The 21,885-nt window shown below is 42.7% G+C and overlaps 1 protein-coding gene across 10 annotated transcripts in view; it reads right to left on the bottom strand.

Moving 5' to 3' along the window:
• Smyd4 (SET and MYND domain containing 4) overlaps window positions 1-21,885 on the bottom strand; it is a 74,903-nt gene that overhangs the window by 33,656 nt on the left and 19,362 nt on the right. For 6 of the 10 annotated variants that reach the window (XR_013041746.1, XM_076542891.1, XM_076542892.1 and 3 more), the window contains exons 3-5: window positions 12,179-12,323; window positions 4,338-4,427; window positions 692-1,853 (exon numbers count right to left, since the gene is read on the bottom strand). Coding sequence is in view for 8 of the 10 variants with exons in the window: in XM_076542891.1 (XP_076399006.1) it covers window positions 692-1,853; window positions 4,338-4,427; window positions 12,179-12,323 (1,397 nt within the window). In the remaining 2 variants the exon portion in view is untranslated. The remainder of the gene's footprint in view (window positions 1-691; window positions 1,854-4,337; window positions 4,428-12,178; window positions 12,324-21,885) is intronic. The other 4 variants (XR_013041749.1, XM_015996182.3, XM_042282399.2 and 1 more) reach the window with 3 other exon arrangements.

The following is a 21,885-nucleotide window of genomic DNA, read 5'->3' as shown; positions in this document are numbered from 1 at the left end:
AGCACAGAGAAAATAAATAAAAGTTTAAAAATATTTCAGTCTTTAAATTTTAATTAATTAGATTATTATTATTATTATTATTATTAACTTTTGGGGCAGGATCTCACTATGTATAGCCTTGGCTGATGGGGATCTTGCTATATAGACCAGGCTGACCTTGAACTGAGAGATCTACTTGCCTCGGTCTCTCAAGTGCTGGGATTAAAGGCGTGTGCCACCATGCCTGGCTCCATAAGTTTTTTTTTTTTTTTTTTTTTTTTTTTTTTTTTTTTTTTGAGACAGCGGTTTCTCTGTGTAGCCCTGTTTGTCCTGGAACTCACTCTGTAGACCAGGCTGGCCTTGAACTCAGAGATTTGCTTGCTTGGCCCCTAATTGCTAGGATTAAAGGCGTGGGCCACCACCAGCTCTGGCTCCTTAAGTTTTTAAGAGACAGGGTCTCATGTAGCCTCATGAGACTAACCTCAAACTTGCTATACAGCTGAGGCTGTCCTGAACTCCTAACCATTCTGTCTCTGTCTCCCAAGCTTGGATTACAGAAGTGCACACAAAGCGTCTTGATAGTACAATGATAATATAAGTCAGCTGCCTTTTCCTCTCAGGTTGATGACTCACTCGTTTGACGCTAGTCTTCCTTCATAGGTCTTGCCTCCTTAAACACGAGCTCTAGAGAGACCAGTGGTTTCTGCCTCACCTGTGTGCCACACGGATGTTATCGCCTGGGCATTGCACTGCAGTTGCAGCATGTGTCGCAGCATGGCCAGTCCCCAGACAGTCACGTCTGCACACAGTCCTGGAGTCACAACTCTTCCCCTGGAGGCCTTGAAGCTCCCGGTCTGGGTTTGCAAGCTGGCTGCTCTGAGCTGCCTGCAGAGTGCAGAGACACTGACGGCACAGATGAATTTGTGTTCCGCGCTGTGTTTTTCAGTGTGAGGCAAAAGGCTGAAGACAGCATTATAATTACTTTCATACTTCCCACTGGCACTGCATCCAGGAACTGGGGTTTCACCTTTTTTGTAGTTCTCTTCACTCTCCCCCTGATTTGAATAATCAAATGTCTTGACCAGATTCTTGTTTCCAGGTGAACAGACGTCTTTGTTACCGGTCTCATCACAAAGCACCCCGACAACTCCGTCAACATCTTCAAATCTGGTTAAAAGAGTCATCCTCAGGGCCACATGGCAGAAGACCCCAAGTGTGAGAAGCAGCGCCCCCAGAGGACACTCTGTGCTATGGTAACACTCCCACGCCTCCTGCATACATTCCTGGCTGCAGTACCGGGCATAGCTGCAGCCGCCACACGGTACTGTGGCCAAAGTGTGCTTCAGACACCGGTGACAGTAGAGGTCTCCATTGGTGACCCTGGTATCCCACTTGTTTTCTAGGCCATGATGCAGTGGTGGCATTTCTCCTGGGTTAAGGACACTTACGAAAGCATCCTCCTTCACCAGGAGCTCTCCTGGGAGAATGTCTTTTGTGGCAACTAGATGGCGGCCTTTCAAAGGGTCTGTGTGTAAGCTGACAGAGTGGGATGCCCCAGAAATCTGGCTGTTCTCTTCCCCCAGGGCCATATCCTCAAAGGCTCTGCTGAGAGCTGCTGGGAAGGTTTCTGGGAGGGTCTCCTTGTCCTGGATCTTCACTTTCAGATGATGGAGGCTCCTCTGCAGAATGTGATGAGAGGAAGGTACCAGTGTTGGCTTGGCAGCGAGGCTGCTTTCAAGGTCAGTGATGGTTTGCTTCGCCTCCTGTAGTCTCCCCAGGTTCACCAGGCATTCTGTCTTCCGCAGCATCATCTTGGGTTGCAGTCTTTCAGGATACCCATGCATTCCTGCTCTCACTATGTCTTTAAGACATGCCTGAAAACAAAGGAAATTCCAGATGACTCTTGATGTCTGCTCTTCTCTATGTCCTGACAACTGAAAACCACAGGCACAAAAAGGGTCATCAAAGTGGACAGTTTCAATCGAGAGCTTAGGCCTCAATTTACATCCTCTGCTCTGCTTCCTGATCTTTCCTTTTTCTCTCTTCCTCCCTCCCTCCTGCTTCCTTCCCTCTCCCTTCCTTTTCTTCCCCTCTTCCTCTCCTCATTTCTTCTTTCCTTCCGTATGCTGGGGACTGCTGATTTCAGCACCTGTGTGACCTTTTCATTGAGTGACTAGTAATACTTGTTGAGAGTATTATATCTAATTTTTCTCATTAATCAGTTCTGGATTTTTTGTTTGTTTGGCTGGCCCAGAACTCTCTATGTAGACCAGGCTGGCACAAACCCACAGGCCTATCTCTGTCTCCTGAGTCCTGAGATTAAAGATGAAGCCTGTCTCACTGAGACCAGCTCAATAGCTCTGTTTTTTTTTTTTTCAAGATTTATTTATTTTTTATTATGTATACAACATTCTGCGTCCATGTAACCTTGCACACCAGAAGTGGGTGCCAGGAATTGAACTCAGGACTTCTAGAAGAACAGTCAGTGCTCTTAACCTCTGAGCCATCTCTCCAGCACCCTAGTTCTGTTTTTTTTAAGAGCAAAAAAAGTCTTAAAAAATTAAAGGGAGTCAAGGCAGACCTTGCCAGGTTTGATGGTGAACACCTTTAATTCCAGCATTCTAGAGTCAGAGGACAGTGGATCTCTGTGAGTTTGAAACCAGCGTGGTCTACAGAGTAAGTGCCAGGACAGTCAGAGTCAGATTCTTGGATCTTTTTTCTTTAGAGAATATTTTGTTATTTTCTATGATCAAACCCATGTAGATAAGACTCTGAATATTTAATATAGTGTATTACTTCTATATAAATGGAAAAATTAAGTTTAATGTGTCTAGACCAATATGGCTGTTGATTTCTGTACAATGCCAATTTAACATGGTAAACTGGGATGTTGTTTTCCAAAGTTGACAGCACAGCCAAAGCTTCCCCAAATTCAAATTATATATTTATGTATATATATGTATACATACACACATATACACACTTACAGATATAGTAAAAGTCAAATCATAGCAGTATGTTATGAATTAATAGCAACAGCAGCAGGTTTTCCTGGTTCTGTAGCCATCTGAACAAAATCAGAGACATCTTGCACACTCCATTAAAAAACAAAACTATATATAAATATATATATATACATATATACACACACATATATAAAATATATATATAATCCCAGATTACTGGATTTTTGTTTTTCAGTTTTCAGTAGCAGCTCTGATTGGACAGTATTAACTGTGTAGCCCAGGCTAGCTACAAACACATAGTGTGCCTTGTCCATGCTAGGATTACAGTTGTGTACCACCATGCCCAGAGAGATTCTTGCTCTTCTAGTTTACTGTGAAGGGCAGTGAGTGTGAACATGTGATACTCCAACAGCCCTCAATTCCAGTGAGTAACTGCATTTATGTAGAATTCCTACATGGGTGGGATGATATTTTAGAGCTTGTCCTTAGGCCTTTCTACTACACATTTCAGAGGCTTTGGGTATCTTCCAAAAACAGATCTGACTTTTGTTAGTTCCTGACTTAAGCTCCAAGGACACAATGCTCCTCTGTTGTTTCTGTTCTTGCTGCAGCCATTACGGGTTGAGAAGAAAGGCTTCGCTTTCATACTCTCCATGCTTACTGCAGAAGAGCTGTAAGAAGAGGGATAATCTTTTTTGTTTGTTTGTTTGTTTTCTCTGTATAGCTTTGGAGCCTGTCCTGGAACTCGCTCTGTAAACCAGGCTGGCCGTGAACTCACAGAGATCCACCTGCCTCTGCCTCCCGAGTGCTGGGATTAAAGGCATGCACCACCACCACTGCCCGGCCAAGAGGGATAATCTTAAGCATTCCTTACTTATTTAATTTTTTCTTTTAAACTGCTATTTTATGTGTATATGTTTTGCCTGAATATATGTCTGTGCACCACATGCCTGCATGACACCTGGTACCGGCAGAGGCCAGAAGAGGATGTCAGATCCCCTGGAAATGGAGTTATAGCCCACGATGAGCTGCCATGTGGATGCTGGGAATCAAACCCAGGTCCTCTGGGAGAGCAGCTGGTGCTCTTAACCACTGAGCCGTCCCTCCTGTCCTCATGCCCGGCTTATTCAGAAGAAACAAATGAACAAGCTGATATCTTGACATACTTGGAATCTAACACACTATTAGCAACACATCTGGCTGATTTAGACATTGAGAAGTGCTGGCCTCTTGTATCCAGTCCATCCCTATGGACAATGCCATAGCTTTTTCTAGTCAACTAACACTATTGTTCATGGTCACCTGTGGGAGGTGACATGAGTCAGAAGAAACAGATAGGCCCTCGTCTTCCACTGAAGACACAGGCAGGACCCCAGGTAACTCAATACTCACTTCATACTGCCCCAGATGGAAGAGGGCTGCAGAGCGATTGGCATAGCACAGTGAAATACCCTCGGTGTTAGGCCTTGAATGCGACACTCCCTGGAAAACAATGAGCTGGTCAAAGGGACAAATGGGAAGTAGCATTTCTAATCTTTTCTGATAATGAGGATCTACTACTAAGACAACGTAATTGGAAAAAAAAAATACTGAACCTTTCTTTCTGTTTCAGCTACTTCTCTTTCATTTTTTCCTTTTAGCAAACCTCTGAAGATCAATGAGAAAATGAAGATTCAACGCTGAATACAGTAGCATCAGACACAGTTTCTACCACATCTACCAGTTTGTCTAGGCTGACCTTGAACTCACTCTGTCACTCAGACAGACCTTGAGTTCATGATCCCACAGCCTCAACTTCCCAAGTAGCTGGGCTTGCAGGCCTGTGCCAGCAGGTCCAGCGTAAATGGACCAAACTCTTAACGTAACAAATGAGTAATAACTCTGGAAGAAACCATGAAGAGTCCAGAGTAAAGTTGGAGGAATCCCTTTCTAACTCCAATAAAAACCCAGATGTTGCTGGGTATGGTGGCACATGCTTTAAAACCAGCATTTGGGAAGTGGAGGAAGGAAGATCAGCAGTTCAAAGCCAGCTTCTGCTACAAAGTTTGAGGCTATGCTTGGCCGTGTGAAACCCAGTCTCAAAAATATTAAGGGAGAAAAAAAAAAGAGAGAGAGAGAAAAAGAAAGAAAAAGAAAAACCACAAAAACAAAACTCTAGAAATCATAAAAGGATAATAAACTTGAGTCCATAAGGGCTGGAGATAGAGTTTAGTGGCAAGGTGCTTGCCTACCATATGGTAAGCTCTGGGTTCCATTTCTAGTATTATAAATATATATACACATACATGTATATATATGTGTGTGTGTGTGTGTGAATATATATCATATCTTATATACATATGTATCCTTCACAAGACAAATTAAGGCAACATCAAAACGTAAACACATATTATAAACAAAGAGCTAACTTTTATTTCACGTTTCAAAAGGTCAATAACAAGTCAACTGATAATAAAAGTATGCAAAAGATGTTTTTTGTTTGTTTGAGACAAAGTCTCTCTATGTAGTCCTGGCTGTCCTGGAACTCACTATGGAGAGTAGCACTGGGATTAAAGGTGTACACTACTTGGGAGGCAGAGGCAGGCAGATCTCTGTGAGTTCTAAGCTAGCGGAAATACTTATCCCCATCAAACTGTCAAGGAAAAATGAGACCAAGAGCAGACTACCTGACAAAGGAGCAGGAGAACAGGCACTCTCATCATGTTGCCAGCGGTAGTATAAACTAGTCTGCTAACTAGTGATACAATTTAGAAATACTTAGAAAATGTTTTGGGGTGGGGTGCTAGGTTTAAAAGCCAAAGCTTCATGCATGCTAAGTAAGCATTATAACACTGATCTAGCTGGGGCGGTGGTGGCACATGCCTTTAATCCCAGCACTTGGGAGGCAGAGCCAGGCAGATCTCTGTGAGTTGGGAGGCCAGCCTGGTCTACAGAGCCAAGATCCAGGACAGGCACCAAAACTGGGTCTCGAAAAGCCAAAAACAAAAACAAAAAAAAACAAAAAAACAAAAACAAAAGCAAACAAACAAACAAAAAAAAACCACACCAAACAACCCCCCCCACCACTGATCTATGCCCTTAGTTCTAAAAATATATTATATATGTACATATGTATATTTTGCTTGGTTGTTTGTTTTTCGAGACAGGGTTTCTCTGTGTAGCCCTGGCTGTCCTGGAACTTGATCTACAGACCAAGCTGGCCTTGAACTCAGAGATCTGCCTGCCATGTGCTGGGCTTAAAGGTATGGACCACCACTGCCCAGCTATATTTTCTGCATTTGTGTGTGTGCATGTGTGCACCTGCACTCATATGTATCATGGCATATGTATCGAGGTCAGAGGACAGCTCTCAGGGGTTGGTTTGCTTCTGTTATCTTGCAGAATCTAAAAATTGAACTCAGGTTATTCAGGCCTTTGCATAACTGCCTCTATCCAATGAGCAATCTCACTGGCCCACCTAGAGCTCTTAAAATAATAATAAAAAAGTTATGTGTAGCCGGGCGTTGGTGTGCATGCCTTTAATCCCAGCAATTAGGAGGCAAAGGTAGGTGGATCTCTGTGAGTTTGAGGCCAGCCTGGTCTACAGAGCGAGTTCCAGGACAGCCAGTACTACACAGAGAATCCCTGTCTTTAAAAACCAAGAAAAAAAATGACGTGTATGCATATACACCTGAGAGCAGTGTCTGAGGATCTGTTAGAGCTGGAGCTACAGGAAGGGGCTAGGAGCCAAAGTCATGTCCTCTTTAAGAGCAGTACATATTTTTAACTGATGAGCCATCTCTTCAGCCCCAACCTCAAATTATCAATCCTCCTGCCTCTACCTCCTAAGGGCAGGGATTATTGGTATGATAATCATGCCCAGTCCAGTCCTATTTTTTAATCTTATTTTTCTTTCTTTTTTTTTTTCTTTTGAGCAGGGTCTCTCTGTGTAGCCCTGTCTGTCCTGGAACTCACTATGTAGATCAGGCTGGCCTCAAATCCAGAGGTCCACTTGCCTCTCCCTCCTGAGTCCTAGGATTAAAGGCGTGCACTACCACCACCTGGTTCTTTATTTTTGACGGACTAGGATCTAAAAGAGCTGAAGAGGGGCTAGCAATATAGCTCAGTGGTACAACTTGTGCCTAGAATTCGTGAAAACCCATCTTTGTTTCCTAGCACCATGCAAAAGAAAGGGGGAGGGGTGCATGAGGGACAGGACGAGTGCAGAAAAGGAAGAGGACAGTGAGGGAGGAACAGGCACAGTGACATGCAGTACACACTCGATGAAGACGTCCCAGTGAAGCTCACACTTTGTATATTGAAAAACCAATGGGCTGGGCGTGGTGCTGCACACCTGTAATTCCAATACACGGCAAATGGCGGCAGGAGGATGAGGCTTAGCTGCGTAAGAGTTTGAGGCCAGCTTGGGCTACTACGCTGCCCAGACTAGCCTTGTCTCCTGGAGTCATGGTCCTCCTGCCTCAGTTCCCAAGTAACTAGAGGTTACTGCCACTTTGCTGGCTGTTTGTATTCCCCTATCTCTATCTGCCTTATATACAGTGTATGTAACAAGGCCAGCTTACGGGGATGTAAATGAGGTTGGACTAGGGGAAAGAAAAAGAAAGCATACTATATATTCTTGCAACTTTTAAAATGTAACTATATGAACACATTTCCTAGCCTCAATTAACAAAATGTTAATATGTAATACTAACCAGCATTGCTTAAGATATGGAGAAAGGAACATTCTCATTCTGTCAGAATAGATGTTAACTGGTTCTTTCCTGGAGAACAAGCCAGGCTCAGCATCAAAGGCTTGAAAACCCTCCCTCTGACCCAGCACTCTACCCTTCTACTAATTCATCCTACACAAAAATCAGTTGTACATACATATTTATACAGAGATGCTTATTATAGCATCATAATGCCAAATAATATGCCAATATTAGATGTTAAATTAAGTACATTTCTTCTCTGTAATAGAACACTGAGTTAGCTATGGAAAATGACTTAGAGCAGAAAATTTAATACCATGAGAAAATGGGTACAATAAATTGTTGAAGGGAAAGAGCAGGTTACAGAACAGTAAGTGCAGCATTATCCCAATTTTATAAAAGAAAAACACATTCTCACACAAGGAAGGCTGCCTGCCTGGATATAGGCAGAAATGTTAACAGTACTTATCGCTGGTTATGACTTTTTTTTTTACTCTTTATACTTCTCTATATTTTCCAAAGTAACATTTATTACTTTTACAGACAAAAACAACAAGCATTACTTTAAAAGAAAGAAAATAGCAGCTCTCTATAAAATTACAAAGTACCATAATCACCAAAATGCCAGCTTCGTGAAACAGGAAGCGCTTCTCCCTCTGCATCCAGCCAACCTTCATCTTTTCCTCCTGGAGACAGGGTCTCATGTAGCCCAGGCTGATGTCAAAATCATTCCAGAGCTCATTTTTAAAGTTTATCTTATTTTTAGAATTATGTGCATGTGTGAGTGTGGGTGCCTGTGGAGGCCAGAAGAGGGTCTTGGACCCCTGAGGTGGGGTGAACCACCATACGCCACGGTCTTTGCAAGAGCCAGTGTTCTCCAGCTCCGAGCATCTCTCCGGCCCCGCCTTTCTTAGCTTGCCTGTTTTCCTTGAACAATTTTCCATGGGGTCATGTTTAGGATGTAAAGGCACAAAACTGAAGCCAAATACTTTATCACACCATGACAAAGTAGGGCTTTTATGTTTGCAGAATGGCTGTTGTGGCTTTGATAGTTTTTGGAAAATTAATTCCAAGTGTTGAATATTGACTTTTAAAAAAAAATAATGTATTAAGATTTATTTATTTTATGTATATGGTGCTCGATCTGCATGTACACCTGCATGCCAGAAGAGGACATCAGATCCCACTATAGATGGTTGTGAGCCACCATGTAGTTGCTGGGAATTGAACGTAGGACTTCTGGAAGAGCTGCCAATGCTCTTAGCCACTGAGCCATCTCTCCAGCCCTGAATATTGACTTTTTAAAGGTGCAGAAGGGCTACAACACCCCCAGTTCCAGCGCTGGGAATCAGGCCTCGGGCTTCATGCATGCTAGGCAGATGTGTACCAAGGAGTTACACTTCACTTTCACCCTCTGACACTCTTCCTCTCTCTTAAGACAGGCTCTCAGACAGTTCACTAGCCTCAAACTTGTTACAAAGCTAAGGACCGGTCTTCAACTCTTCATTTTCCTTCCTCCCTGAAACCTGGATTACAGGAGAATGCCAACATGCAAGGCTCACTCCATTCTTTTACTGTATAAGATCACAGATCAAGAGTCTGACACAGCCGGGCGGTGGTGGCGCACACCTTTAATCCCAGCACTCAGGAGGCAGCGCTAGGTGGATCTCTGTGAGTTCGAGGCCAGCCTGGTCTACAGAAGCGAGATCCAGGATAGGCTCCAAAACTATAGAGAAACCTGTCTCGAAAAAGAAATCTCTGAAAAAGCAATAGAAAGAATTTTCTCAGGGCACCGTGGAAACAGGTCAGTAAGAGTAACACAGTTTTAAAAGCCATGACTTTGCTTCAAAATCTAGCTCGGTGGGGCTGGAAAGACGGCTCAGCAGTTAAGCACACTGGCTGCTCTTCCAGAGGACCTGGGTTTGATTCTCTGAACCCACATGGTGGCTCACAGCAGTCTGTAACTCTAGTCCCAGGAGACTGACGCCCTCTTCTGGCCTCCTCAGGCACCAAGCACGCATGTGGTACACAGACATACATGTAGGCAAAAACCCATATACATAAAATAATAATTAAAAAATATAGCTTGGTCATAGTTAGTGTAATGTAAACTATCTACTGACTGCCACTAATAGTAATAAGTTAACTAATGGACCAGGCAGAGATTGCACACTCAAGAAGATCTCTGTGAGTTTGAGGCTAGCCTGGTCTATAAAGAGAGTTCCAGGACAGCCAGAGCTATACAGCGTAACCCTGTCTCAACAAAAACAAACAAACAAAACAAAACAACAACAACAAAAAGACAAAACAAAATATGTTAATTGATGACCAACTGTTGTGGAATATTAGGTGAAGATATGTTACATTTGTTTATGCTGTGGCACATTTGTTTAATGATGCAAAGATGTGTTGCATTCTTTTATGTTGCATTTGTTTTAATTCTGTGAAGCTGTGTTACTTTTTCTGCCTAAAACACCTGTTTGGTCTGATCAAGAGCTGAATGGCCAACAGTTAGGCAGTAGAAAGGATAGGCAGGGCTGTAGGCGGAGAGAATACATGGGAGGAGAAATCTGGGAAAAGAAGATGGGGAGTGAAAGGAGGAGAGGAGGGCGTCGGGGTCAGCCACCCAGGTACACATCATGTCGCGGAGTAAGAAGTAAAGAAAGGTATATAGAATAGAGAAAGGTAACAGCTCAGAGTCAAAAGGTAGATGGGATAATTTAAATTAAGAAAAGCTAGCTGGAAATAAGCCAAGCTATGGCCGGGCATTCACAAGTAAGACAAAAAATCTCTGCATTTATTTGGGAGCTGAGTGGTGGGCCCCAAAAGAGTAAAACAACCAACGAAACCTAGTCTGGTTGGGCTATGGCAAATCCACTTATTTTCTTTTTTGACTTTATTTATCAAGATATGGTCTCACTACATAGGCAAGGCTGGCCTGGAGCTTGCTATGTAGATCATGCCAGCCTTGAACTCATAGAGATCCACTTGACTCTGCTTCCTGAGCACTGGAATTAAAGGCAAGTGCTACCATGCTCAGCTTAAGTTATTATGGTTGTAAGCTAGCATGTGGCTAGTTTAAAATCTAGCTGTTGCTGGGTGGTGGTGGCAGCGGTGGTGGCACACCTATAATCCTAGCTCTCGGGAGGCAGAAGCAGGAGATCTCTGTGATTTCGAGGCCAGCTTGGTCTACAGAGAGAGATCCAGAACAGCCCTGGCAGCTACATAGAGAAATCCTGCCTTGAGGAACTGGAGGGAAAAAAAAGGTATACATATACATAATAAAGTATTTGCTTATAAAAACAATCTAGCTGTTCACTAAATTAGGACTATTAAGCTAAAATTTTCAACAGTTCTTCAGATAAAAATGGCATAAAATTCAGTGAGAACTATCACCCGGCAAAGCAGGGCAAAGAGCCAATAAGCTTGTGGCCACTGAGTCTGAAGGAATACGGGAAGAATCTTCCAAAATTCAGGATATATAAACTACCCTTTGTTTGAGAATATAATCAACAACAGATATAGTGACCTATTGCTTTTTATCAGCTGTTGTCCTGGAATGTGCTGGTTTTCATTCGTTCATTCTAATGATATTCAATACTTTTTTTCTTTTTAGATGTTTTTCTTGCTTAGTATAAAAAGACTGTAATTTTTAAGAACTATGCATCTCTGATTTGACCCAAGATCAAGTTGGATATTGAGTAGTCTATTCCAGGGCAGATTTCCTAAATGAAAGCACTTGTCCTTTCAGATTGTTTGAAGTGTTTCCAAATGTCTACGATAATTTCAACAGAAGTGTAAATGATGTAGACAGGTTATGTAGCCCTTGTGGTAATAACGCAGATTGACTGGGTCAGATATTAAGCAGCGACAGTTTGCTCTCCTCCTGGCTGTGAGGAGGTGGAGACCAGGCAAGCAGAGCCTTTTCCTCTGGTACAGTGTGTGAAGCCACAGGAAGGATCATCCCATAAGGAAAGCTTAGGAATATGGCTTTTGCAAAGACTTAGACATAATACTGTAACTTTAGGTTGTACTCTGTACTCTTTCAGTGGAATTATTTAAGCTCTTTAGTGACCTTTGTTCTTCTCACTTAAAAGCTAAAATGTAGTATATATTGTATAAAATGGAAATATTATAGCTTAGGGAAACTGTACATAAGGCATTGACAAGTTAAAGAGCATTTTTATTATGCAGTTGTAAAACACCAAAAATACAGAATCTTCTTTGATATGTAACACACTAAATGTATTTTGTACAGCATCTGATTTAAAAGGTGCCTTATTAAGTTTACCATTAATTGCTTTGTTCTATATACAGATTATGTCCAGTGTATCATTTTTCAGTAAATAACCTTATTTTAGTATACTTCAAAAAAAAAAAAAAATCAACAACAGAATTCTATCATTTTCCCCCAAATCCAATCCAAAATGTCGATTAAAACCAAACCAAACCAAACCCCACCGACTATGAAATTGGGTACCAGGACTCTAACTTCTGCAGGGCATGCCCTGTGCAACCGTGGGGCTGCATGCGAGTTACCTTAGAGTACAGCACTGCAGCGCCTGCATAGTCCTTCTCCTGGAATTTCCTGTTTCCTTCTTCTCTGTAGAAAAGGGGAGCATCGGGGTCCTTTTCCACCAAGTAAGCACTAGAAAGTCGCTTTAAAAACACCTCATCTTCAGGTCTTTGAAGTAAGAGGCAAACAAACAAGAAGGAGAAGTGTGTTATTTCGAGTGAGGCTCTGGAATCACTGTACTTGAAACTGCAACAACCGTCTAGGAGCAGTGCACACAGGCCTGTGCGCACTCTGTAATCCAACTGGAGCGTTCCTCCTGGTCTCAGAGACACAGGGACAGGGGTAGCCATTTAGAGCTGAGAGCGCTGGGGTCTGACGCTATCTCATGCTTAGCGGTCAGTCAGTCATCCCTTGGATCACACATCACAACAAAGCCTGGGTCTAGAGAAAGATACAATACATGGAATCTTTGCACCAAGGAGTGCTCTCCAGTTATACTGTCTTGAAGACACTGAGGAGGGCTGGGGAGATGGCTCAGCAGTTCGGCACATATATACTGGTCATCAGAGGACCCAAGTTCACTTGGTGCTCACATAAGATGGCTCACAATCATCTGTAACTCCAGTCCCAAGGACATCTTACACCTCTGATCTCTGTGAGTACCTGCACTTGTGTGCACACCCACATACAGGAACATACATATAATTAATAAAAACAAAACAAAACAAAAAAAAATACTGAAGATTTGGGCATGGTGGTGCAGACCTATAATCCCAGCCATCAAGAAACTGAGGTAACAGGATTACCACAAGTTGGAGGCCAGCCTGAGCAAGACAATAAGGTTTTTTTTCTTTTCTTTTCTTTTTTCTTCCGAGACAGGCTTTCTCTGTGTTGTTTTGGTGCCTGTCCTGGATCTCCCTCTGTAGACCAGGCTGGCCTCGAACTCACAGCGATCTGCCTGGCTCTGCCTCCTGAGTGCTGGGATTCAAGGCATGTGTGCCACCACTGCCCGGCAAGTTTTTTTTTTTTTAAACACACACACACACACACACACACACACACACACACACACACACACACACATTAAAAGTGTGTATGTGTGGGCAACTAGATGGCTCAACTCACAAGGGCACTTGCTGCCAAACCTGACAACCTGAGCTTGATCCTGGGATCCAAATGATGGTAGGAGAGAACTCCAAAAGTTGTCCCCCTGCCTCTTCCTTCCCAGTGCTGGGACTCAAAGGCGTGCACCCCCACTGCTGGCTATCACTGCTGTCTTTGTTTTCTGTACATTATTTTGTGTGTGTGCCTGTACGAGCATATAACATATGTCATAGCATGCATGTGGAGGCCAGAGGACAACTTTCAGGACGTGGTTCTCTCCTAGCACTGTGGGTCCTAGGGATCAAATTCAGGTTGTCACACTTGCATGGCAGGAGTTTTCACCCCCTAGCCAGCTGACTGTCCCCACCCACTCCCTTTCGTTCAGAAAGGGTCTCACTCTAATCTCCACTCTGCCTGTGATTCACAACAATTGTTTCCTCTTCTCTCAGCTTCCAAAGGGCTGGGATTCTGGATGAGCACCATGACTAGCTCCATCACTGTCCTTCTGCATCATCCCAAACTGAAATACGCCATTGCCTTGTCACTCTGCCTTCTCCCCAGTTCCCTGTAAATTCTTTACATTCTACATCATTTGTCTAGTGTGGGTTCTTGAAATCTTTAAATTACATTTTCATTTATGTATTTATTTGTATGTATATGTGTTCCAGGGTGCATGTGTGGAGATCAGCGGACACCTTGTGGAGTTGGTTTTCTTCCTCCACTGTGTAGGTCTCAGGTCTTAATGTTTAGTCCCGAGTGCCTTTACCCACAGAGCCATCTTGCTGACCCCTTAGAGGTTTTTTTATATAAAGAGAGCATGTAATATTATGAGGGAGTGGATGAAGTCCTGAGTGAACGTGTTCTGTTGACATGGCTTTGCCTCAGACCCATGGAAACTGGCAACACTGTTCTCTGGTCCTGGCTGTGTCCAAAAACTAGCAACAGAGCTTTCTCCTTTGGGATGACAGCAACCTGAGACTGGTCCTCTACAGGCACTGCCCGCCAGGACTAGCTAACCTGCTGCTTATGCGGTATACACGAAATGGGCTGAGTGTTCACGTTGTGGTAGCAGATGCCTTCCATTAGAGAGCATAGCCCACCTATTCCAGCCTTTCTGTACATGTCTATCCTTTCTTCGGGTTTCCAGAAGCAAGCCTTGCTGGATGGAGCATATTTGTCTTTTTTGTGTGTTTGGCTTATTTTACTTGATAAAGTTTTCAAGGTTCAACATGTTGCAGCATGTCCCAGAATTTTACTATTAAAAAAATGGTTGAATAATATTTCATTATCCATTCAGGTGTTGGTACATTCATGTGTGTGGTGGTTTGAATAAGAATGGCCCTCACAGGCTCATATATTTGAATGCTTAGTCATCAGGTAGTGGTTCTGTAAGTAAATTTGTTGTAGGTACAACTTGAGAGGGATCGGAGGTGTAGCCTTTTTGGAGTAGGTGTGGCCTTGTTGGAGGCAGTATGTCACTGAGGGTGAGCTTTGAGGCTCCAAAAACCCAAGTCAGGTCCTGTGTCACACTCTTCCTGCTGCCTGCTAATGCAGATGTAGGACTCTCAGCTGCTTCTCCAGCACCATGTCTGCCTGCATGCCGCCATGCTCCCTGCCATGATGACAATGGACTAACCCTCTGAAACTCTAAGTCTGCCCCAATTAAATGCTTTCCTTTATAAAAGTTACTATGGTCATGTTGTCTCTTCACAGCAATAGAACACTGACTAAGACAACATGGTTTCCACTTTTAACTACCGTGAATAATGTGTCTATGAACACTGGTGTGCAAATATTTGCTCACATCCTGCTTTCAATTTTTTTGGGTATAAACCCAGAAGTGGGATTACTGGATCACACAATAATTCTCTAACTTTTTTTTGTTGTTGTTGTTTGTTTGTTTATTGAGACAGGGTTTTTCTGTGTAGCTTTGCGCCTTTCCTGGAACTCTCTCTGTAGACCAGGCTGGCCTCAAACTTACAGAGATCCACCTGGCTCTGCCTCCAGTGCTGGGATTAAAGGCGTGCACCACCACCTTTAATCTAACTTTCAAGCAATTTTCCACAATGATTGTATCATTTTATATTCCCACTGGCTATGAGAAGGGTTCCCATTTCTACACATCTTCACCAACACTTCTGGCTTTGTTTTTGAGTAGCAGCTGTCTAATGACTGTGAAGTGGGATCTTATCTCAGGGTTGATTTGCATTTCCTTGATCATTAATGTTGGAAAGCATCATTTTACATGTTTATTGGCTGTTTGTGTATCATCTTCTTCGGAGAAATGTTGATTCAAGTTATTGGCCTGTTTTTTAATTGGATTTTTAAAAATTGTTGTTGAGTTGTGGGAGTTCTTCATTAACTCTGGACATTAATACTCTGATAAAAATGATTAACAAGTATTTGCTTCCATTTTGTGGGCTGTTTTTATTCTCTTGGTACTGTCTTTTGATTCTTAACAGTTTAATCTGGATGAAGTTCAGTTTATTTCTTCTTTCACTGGCCATGCTATCGACACACTGAGTAATCACTGCCACACCCAGCCATGAAGACTTTCTTTTTTTTTTAATTTTAATTTTTTTAAGACTTCTTTTTTTTTTTTTAAATTCATTTCACATTCCTACCACAGATCCCCTCTCATCCCTCCTCTGGCTTCCCCCTAGCCTTCCCCCTGACCTACCCTCCTGTCCCCTCCTCCAAAAGGGTAAGTCCTCCCATGGGGAGTCAGCAGAGCCTGGTACATTCAGTTGAGGCAGGACCAAGCCCCTCCCCCTGCATCACGACTGTGCAAGGCACCCCATCATAGGTAAGGGGCTACAAAAAGCCAGCTCTCATGCACCAGGGATGGCTCCTGATCCCACTCCAGGAGCCCCTCAAACAGACCAAGCTACACAACTGTCTCCCACATGCAGAGGGTCTAGTTTGGTCCCATGCAGGCTTCATAGCTGTTGGTCTAAAGCTCATGAATTCCCACGAGCTTAGTTGAGTTGTCTCTGAAGATTTCCCCATCATGATCTTGACCCTCCCTGTTCATAGAATCCCGAAGACTTTCTTTTAAGAGATTCACAGTTTTAGCTCTTTAAGTTTTTAAATTCTGTTTCACTTCATTTTGTATATGGTATAAAGGTCTAACTTCATCTTTTTCCACATAGTTTGTAACTAGTAACAAAGAGCTGAATTCCAGCTTCCTCCAGCCTTAACTTCTGTCACGGGGCAATTTCTTCAGAAAACAGCCTCCACCTTGGGGGAGTTCCTTAAACACAGATGCTCCATGGGAGGTGAAATAGCTCAGGAAGCTTGTAAGCTCAGGGAGTCTCTGAAACGGCCTGGACTCACTAGGTCCATCCTTTCCCCAAGCATACAGAAGCTGTAAGGACTGGGGAGAGAGAGACACTGTCACACCAGCTAAGCCTAGCTGTCTGGAGGAGCCCGACCCGTGGGTCTGCTCCAGACACACCTTGATGACCTGTCTGTAGTTGTGCAGTGAACTCTAGGTTTCTAGCTTTCCTGAGCTTTCCATGCTGGAGTGCTGTGGAATGTCTTTCTGTAGGCTGTGAATATGTGTGACTCCCACTGGATAATAAAGAAAGCTGCACTGGCCTATGGCAGGGCAGGATAAGGTTAGGTAGTGCATGCAAACTGAAGACAAAACAAAGAAGAGTGGAGTCGAGAGAGACACCAGCCACTGAAGGAGCAACAAGATGTCAGCAGACTGGTTATGCCGCAACCATGTGGCAACACACAGATTTATAGAAATAGGTTAATTTAAGATGAAAGAACTAGCTAGCAAGAAGCTTGAGTCATAGGCCATACAGTTTGTAATTAATACTAAGCCTCTGAGTGATTATTTTATAGCCAGGCGGACTGACAAACATTCTGGCTACGCGGGAGTGGGCTTTCAGTGATGCAGGAATAGTCACTCTCATTCTCTGTCTTAGTTAAGAGCCACACAGACCAAGGCAACTCTTATAAAAGAAAGTATTTAATTGGAGGCTTGCTTACAGTTTAGATTATGATCACCATGGCGAGAAACACATAGGCATGGTGCCAGAGTAGTAGCTGAGAGCTCTACATCTTAATCTGTAGGCAGCAGGCAGATTAGGCAGATTCATTCTCTCTCTCTCTCTCTCTCTCTCTCTCTCTCTCTCTCTCTCTCTCTCTCACACACACACACACACACACACACACACACACACACACACACACACACACACAAACACTGGGCCTGGCATGAACTTTGGAAACCTCAAAACCCAACCCCCTAGTGACATATCTCCTCCAACTGGGCCACACCTACTCTAACCAGGACACACCTCCCAATCCTTCCCAAACAGTTCTGGGGACCAAGCATTTAAATCTATGAACCTGTGGGAACATCCTCATTCTAACCACCTCCCTTCTCCTTCTCTCCTCCTTCCTCCCACTCTCTCTCACCCCCCTCTAGTGAGACCAAGAGAAGAAAAGTCTCTTAATGGAGACAACTTGCAAAGTGGAAAATCCTTGCCTTGGCCTTCAACTAAGTACAAAGTAAGACTGAAGTAATAATTTAGTAACTAGCATTCATCTGTATTTATATCTATTTTTTCTCTATCCATTTCAAAGTCAGTCCAGGATAGATGTGGTAGTACACACTGTTAATATTGGCATTCAGGAGACAGAGGCCAACCTGGTCTATATAGCAAGTTCCAGGCTAGTCAGGGTTACATAGTGAGACCATGTCTCCAAAAAAAAAAAAAAAAAAAAAAAAAAAAAAAAAAAAAAAAAAAAAAAAAGAAAGAAAGAAAGAAAGAAAGAAAAGAAGAGGAGGAGGAATAAGAACATCTATGTTTACCTTTACATATTTTTAGGCTTCTGCTTGGAGTGACCAGATTTTCTTAGATAACAATGTTCTGTTTGAATGTGACAAGTCCCCCAAAGGCTCATGTGTTTGAACATGGTCTCTAACCGGTAATACTGTTTTGGAATTTTGTGGCAGACACCTGTTGTGTGTAAGGCCTAGCTGGCAGAAGCATGTTCCTGGAGTTTTCTCCAGTCCTGCCCAGTCCCACGGACCCCACAACCGCTTATAAAATAATCACTCAGAAACTTATATTAATTAATCTGCTCGGCCATTAGCGTAGGCCTACCACTGACTAGCTCTTACACTTAAACTCAGCCCATTTCTGTTAATCTATACGTCGCCGCGTGTTTCGTGGCTTTACCTGCTGCCTTTACCTGCCGCTCCCTGGACGGCAGGCCGGCATCTCCCCCAGCTTCCACCTCCCAGCCCCTCTTCTGTTTGTCTCGCCTATCCTATACTTCCTGCCTGGCTACTGGCCAATCAGCGTTTTACTTATCAATTAATCATAGCAACATATATTCACAACATACAGGTCATCCCATAGCAGATGTACATATCATCCTTACATTATATAAGTGATTTAAGAACAGAGGAAGAGACAGGAAGCTCCTGATTCATCCTGAGACCACCACAATTCTGATTCCAAGAGTAGACAAAAAGAACAGAAGAAATATGTAGGCTAATATTATTTATAACTATAGTTAGAAAAATCTTACTTCAACAGATGAAGAAAAATGGTCATTTCTCAAGATATTTTTAAAAGTTTGATAAAGTTCAATGTGTATTTATTATAAAACTTTAGCATTAAGGAATATAGGGCAGAGGAGAGAGATGGCTCAGTGGTTAAGAGCACTGACTGATGTTCCAGAGGAACCAGGTTCAATTCCTAGGCCATCTGGTGTCTAATCATGCCAGGATTAAAACAAAAGAAAAGAAAAAGAAAAAAGAAAAAGGAAGGAGGAATATAGGGCAACTCCCTTGAACTGCAGCAAGCTGCATGTTATAAGCCTATGGTAACTATCCTAAATGTGCATTAGCAATTACCACAGCACAGATGTGTACTTGTGCTATCAAAGGTGGAAAGTAAGAAGTACAAATACTGGGTCAGAGGATTACTATGAACAGATATCATTACTTAACCTAAAAATGCCAAGGAGATTGGCATAACAATGAAATAATGTTATAGTACACCAAGCAGTCATTTATACAGCAATTTCTAAAAAATTCAACCTTTTATTTATAACCCCTAACCATCAATTATAGAATGTAATTGGGGGAAAATGTTTATACACAATAACAACAAAAGAAACCTTACAAGTAAAAATAAATCTAGCAGGAAATGTGCAAGACCTATATAAAGAAAACTATAAACCTTTACTTACGGACATAAAAGAAACCCCAAGTAAGTGGCAAGACAATCTTTTCCTTGGATGAAAAAAATCTAATATTGTAAAGATGTCAGTTCTCTGTAAATGAATCTATAAATTTAACACAATCCCAATCAAGAGCCCAACAACATTTTTTATGAAACTCAACAAGCTAATTCTAAAGTTCACATGGGGAAACGTACACGACATAACAAAGGTTCTGAAGAAGGGTAGTGACTGCATGTGTGCATCTTGGCCTAATTATATAGCTAGGAAGTCCCATTTGTACTGGAGGGCTCCCTGATTATTATTATTATCATCATCATCATCATCATCATCATCATCATCATCATCATCATGTTTCTCGAGACAGGGTTTCTCTGTGTAGCCCTAGCTGTCCTGCAACTCTCTTTGTAGACCAGGCTGACCTTGAACTCACAGAGATCCACCTGCCTCTGGTTCCCTGCTTTTTGAGTGCCCCTTCCCTCCTACTTACTCCTAAATCTCAATGGGGAAACTGTACCTGGAGTAGAAACAGGACTGACCTCCAGATCACACCAGGTTTGGACAATCAGAAGGAACTGCATGTCTCTGACCAAAGGGATATGTGGGAAATCAGAGTTAGGCTAATCTATTGCCATGGCTAGGCAAAGCTGAGCACGCCTTTACTCCCAGCACTTGGGAGGCAGCGGCTGGAGGATCTCTGTGAGTTCAAGGCCAATCTGATCTACATAGTGAGTTCCAGGACAGCCAGAGCTACATAGTGAGACCCTGTCTTAGAAAATAAAATAAAGCCTCCCAGAATTTTTCAATGAAACTATCTCTGGGGTTAGTAAGCTAAGGGGGTGTGCCCTGGGCTAAGAATGGGTACAATATTACCAAATGTTAGATGTTGAAGAAATATGAAGTCTGGTGGCATGCTCTGAGCCTTTGTATACAAGCAGCCTGAAAAAACATCTGCTTTTGAAAATGTTAGTTTCATAGTTACAAATATCAAATTTGGGTTGGGTTTCTGTTAACCTAATGCATGCAGTGGAGCACGCATTAATCCCAGCACTCAGGAAGCAGAGCCAGGTGGCTCTCTGTGAGTTCGAGGCCAGCCTGGTCTACAGAGTGAGCTCCAGGACAGGCACCAAAACTACACAGAGAAACAAAAAACAAAAACAAAACAAAACAAAAATCTAGAAACAAATTTTTAAGTACACAGGAATTTATTTTCAATAAGTATGGCATTTTGGAATATTGGGGACAAAGTGGGCCATTCAATAATGCTGTGGAAAAACTGTCTTGTTCAAAAAAAAATTTAAAATATCATCCTAATTTGGTTCTCCATTGCTGTGATAAAACCATGATAAAGGCCACCAGCGGAGGAAAAGGTTTAGTTGGTTTACACGTCCTGATAACACTAAATCATTGAGCAAAGTCAGGATAGGAGTTCATCAAGCTGAAATCTGGGGCAGGAACTAGAGCAGAGACCACGGAGGAAGGCTACCTACTGGCTTGTTCCCAGACGTCTGTACAGCTACCTTTCTAATACTTCTCAAGATCACCTGCCCAGGTGTAGTGCTGCCCACTGTGGGATGTGCCTTCTACAACAATCAGCAATCAAGAAAATGCCCCACAGACATGTCCACAAGCTAATCTGATGGAGGCAATTCCTGAATTCAGATTACCTCTCCCATATGTCTAGGTATGTGTCAAGTTGATGAAAAACTAACCAATCATACACAACATTAATTTCAGCTGTGTATGTGTATCGTGACATCACATTATAGACCTGTGGTGGTTTGAATGAGAATGGATTCCATTGCTTAGTCATTAGGGAATGGAATTGTTCCATAAGGATTAGGAGGTGTGGCTTTGTTGGAGGAGGTATGTCACTGGGAGTGGGCTTTGGGGTTTCAAAAACCCATGTCAGACTCTCTGTCTCTCTGCCTCTGTCTTTGTCTCTCTCCCTCCCTCCCTTCCTCCCCTGCCTATAGATATGGATGTAAAGTTCTCAACTACTTCTCCAGCACCATGCTTGCCTTTGTGCCGACATGTTCCCCTCCATAATAATGGACTAAACCTCTAAAACTATGTAAGCAAGCCCCCAGTTAAATGTTTTCTTTTATAGGGGTTGCCTTGGTCATAGTACCTCATCACAGCAGTAGAACACTGACTAAGATAACACTGCAGATACACATAATTTTTTTTTTTTTGGAGACACGATTTCTCCGTTTAGTTTTGGTGCCTGTCCTGGATCTCACTCTGTAGACCAGGCTGGCCTCGAACTCACAGAGATCTGCCTGGCTCTTCCTTCGAGTGCTGGGTTTAAAGGCGTGTGCCACCACCGCCCGGTGATACACATAATTTTTAATCTATCAATTATGCCAAAAGAATTGGAAAATTTTTGGAGGGATTAGAGAGTTAGAAGTAT

Source organism: Peromyscus maniculatus, chromosome 8 (genome assembly GCF_049852395.1).
Source record: "Peromyscus maniculatus bairdii isolate BWxNUB_F1_BW_parent chromosome 8, HU_Pman_BW_mat_3.1, whole genome shotgun sequence".
Lineage (NCBI taxonomy): Eukaryota > Metazoa > Chordata > Mammalia > Rodentia > Cricetidae > Peromyscus > Peromyscus maniculatus.
The sequence above is the reverse complement of the archived record's forward strand: the minus strand, read 5'-3'. Positions and strand labels throughout refer to the sequence as shown.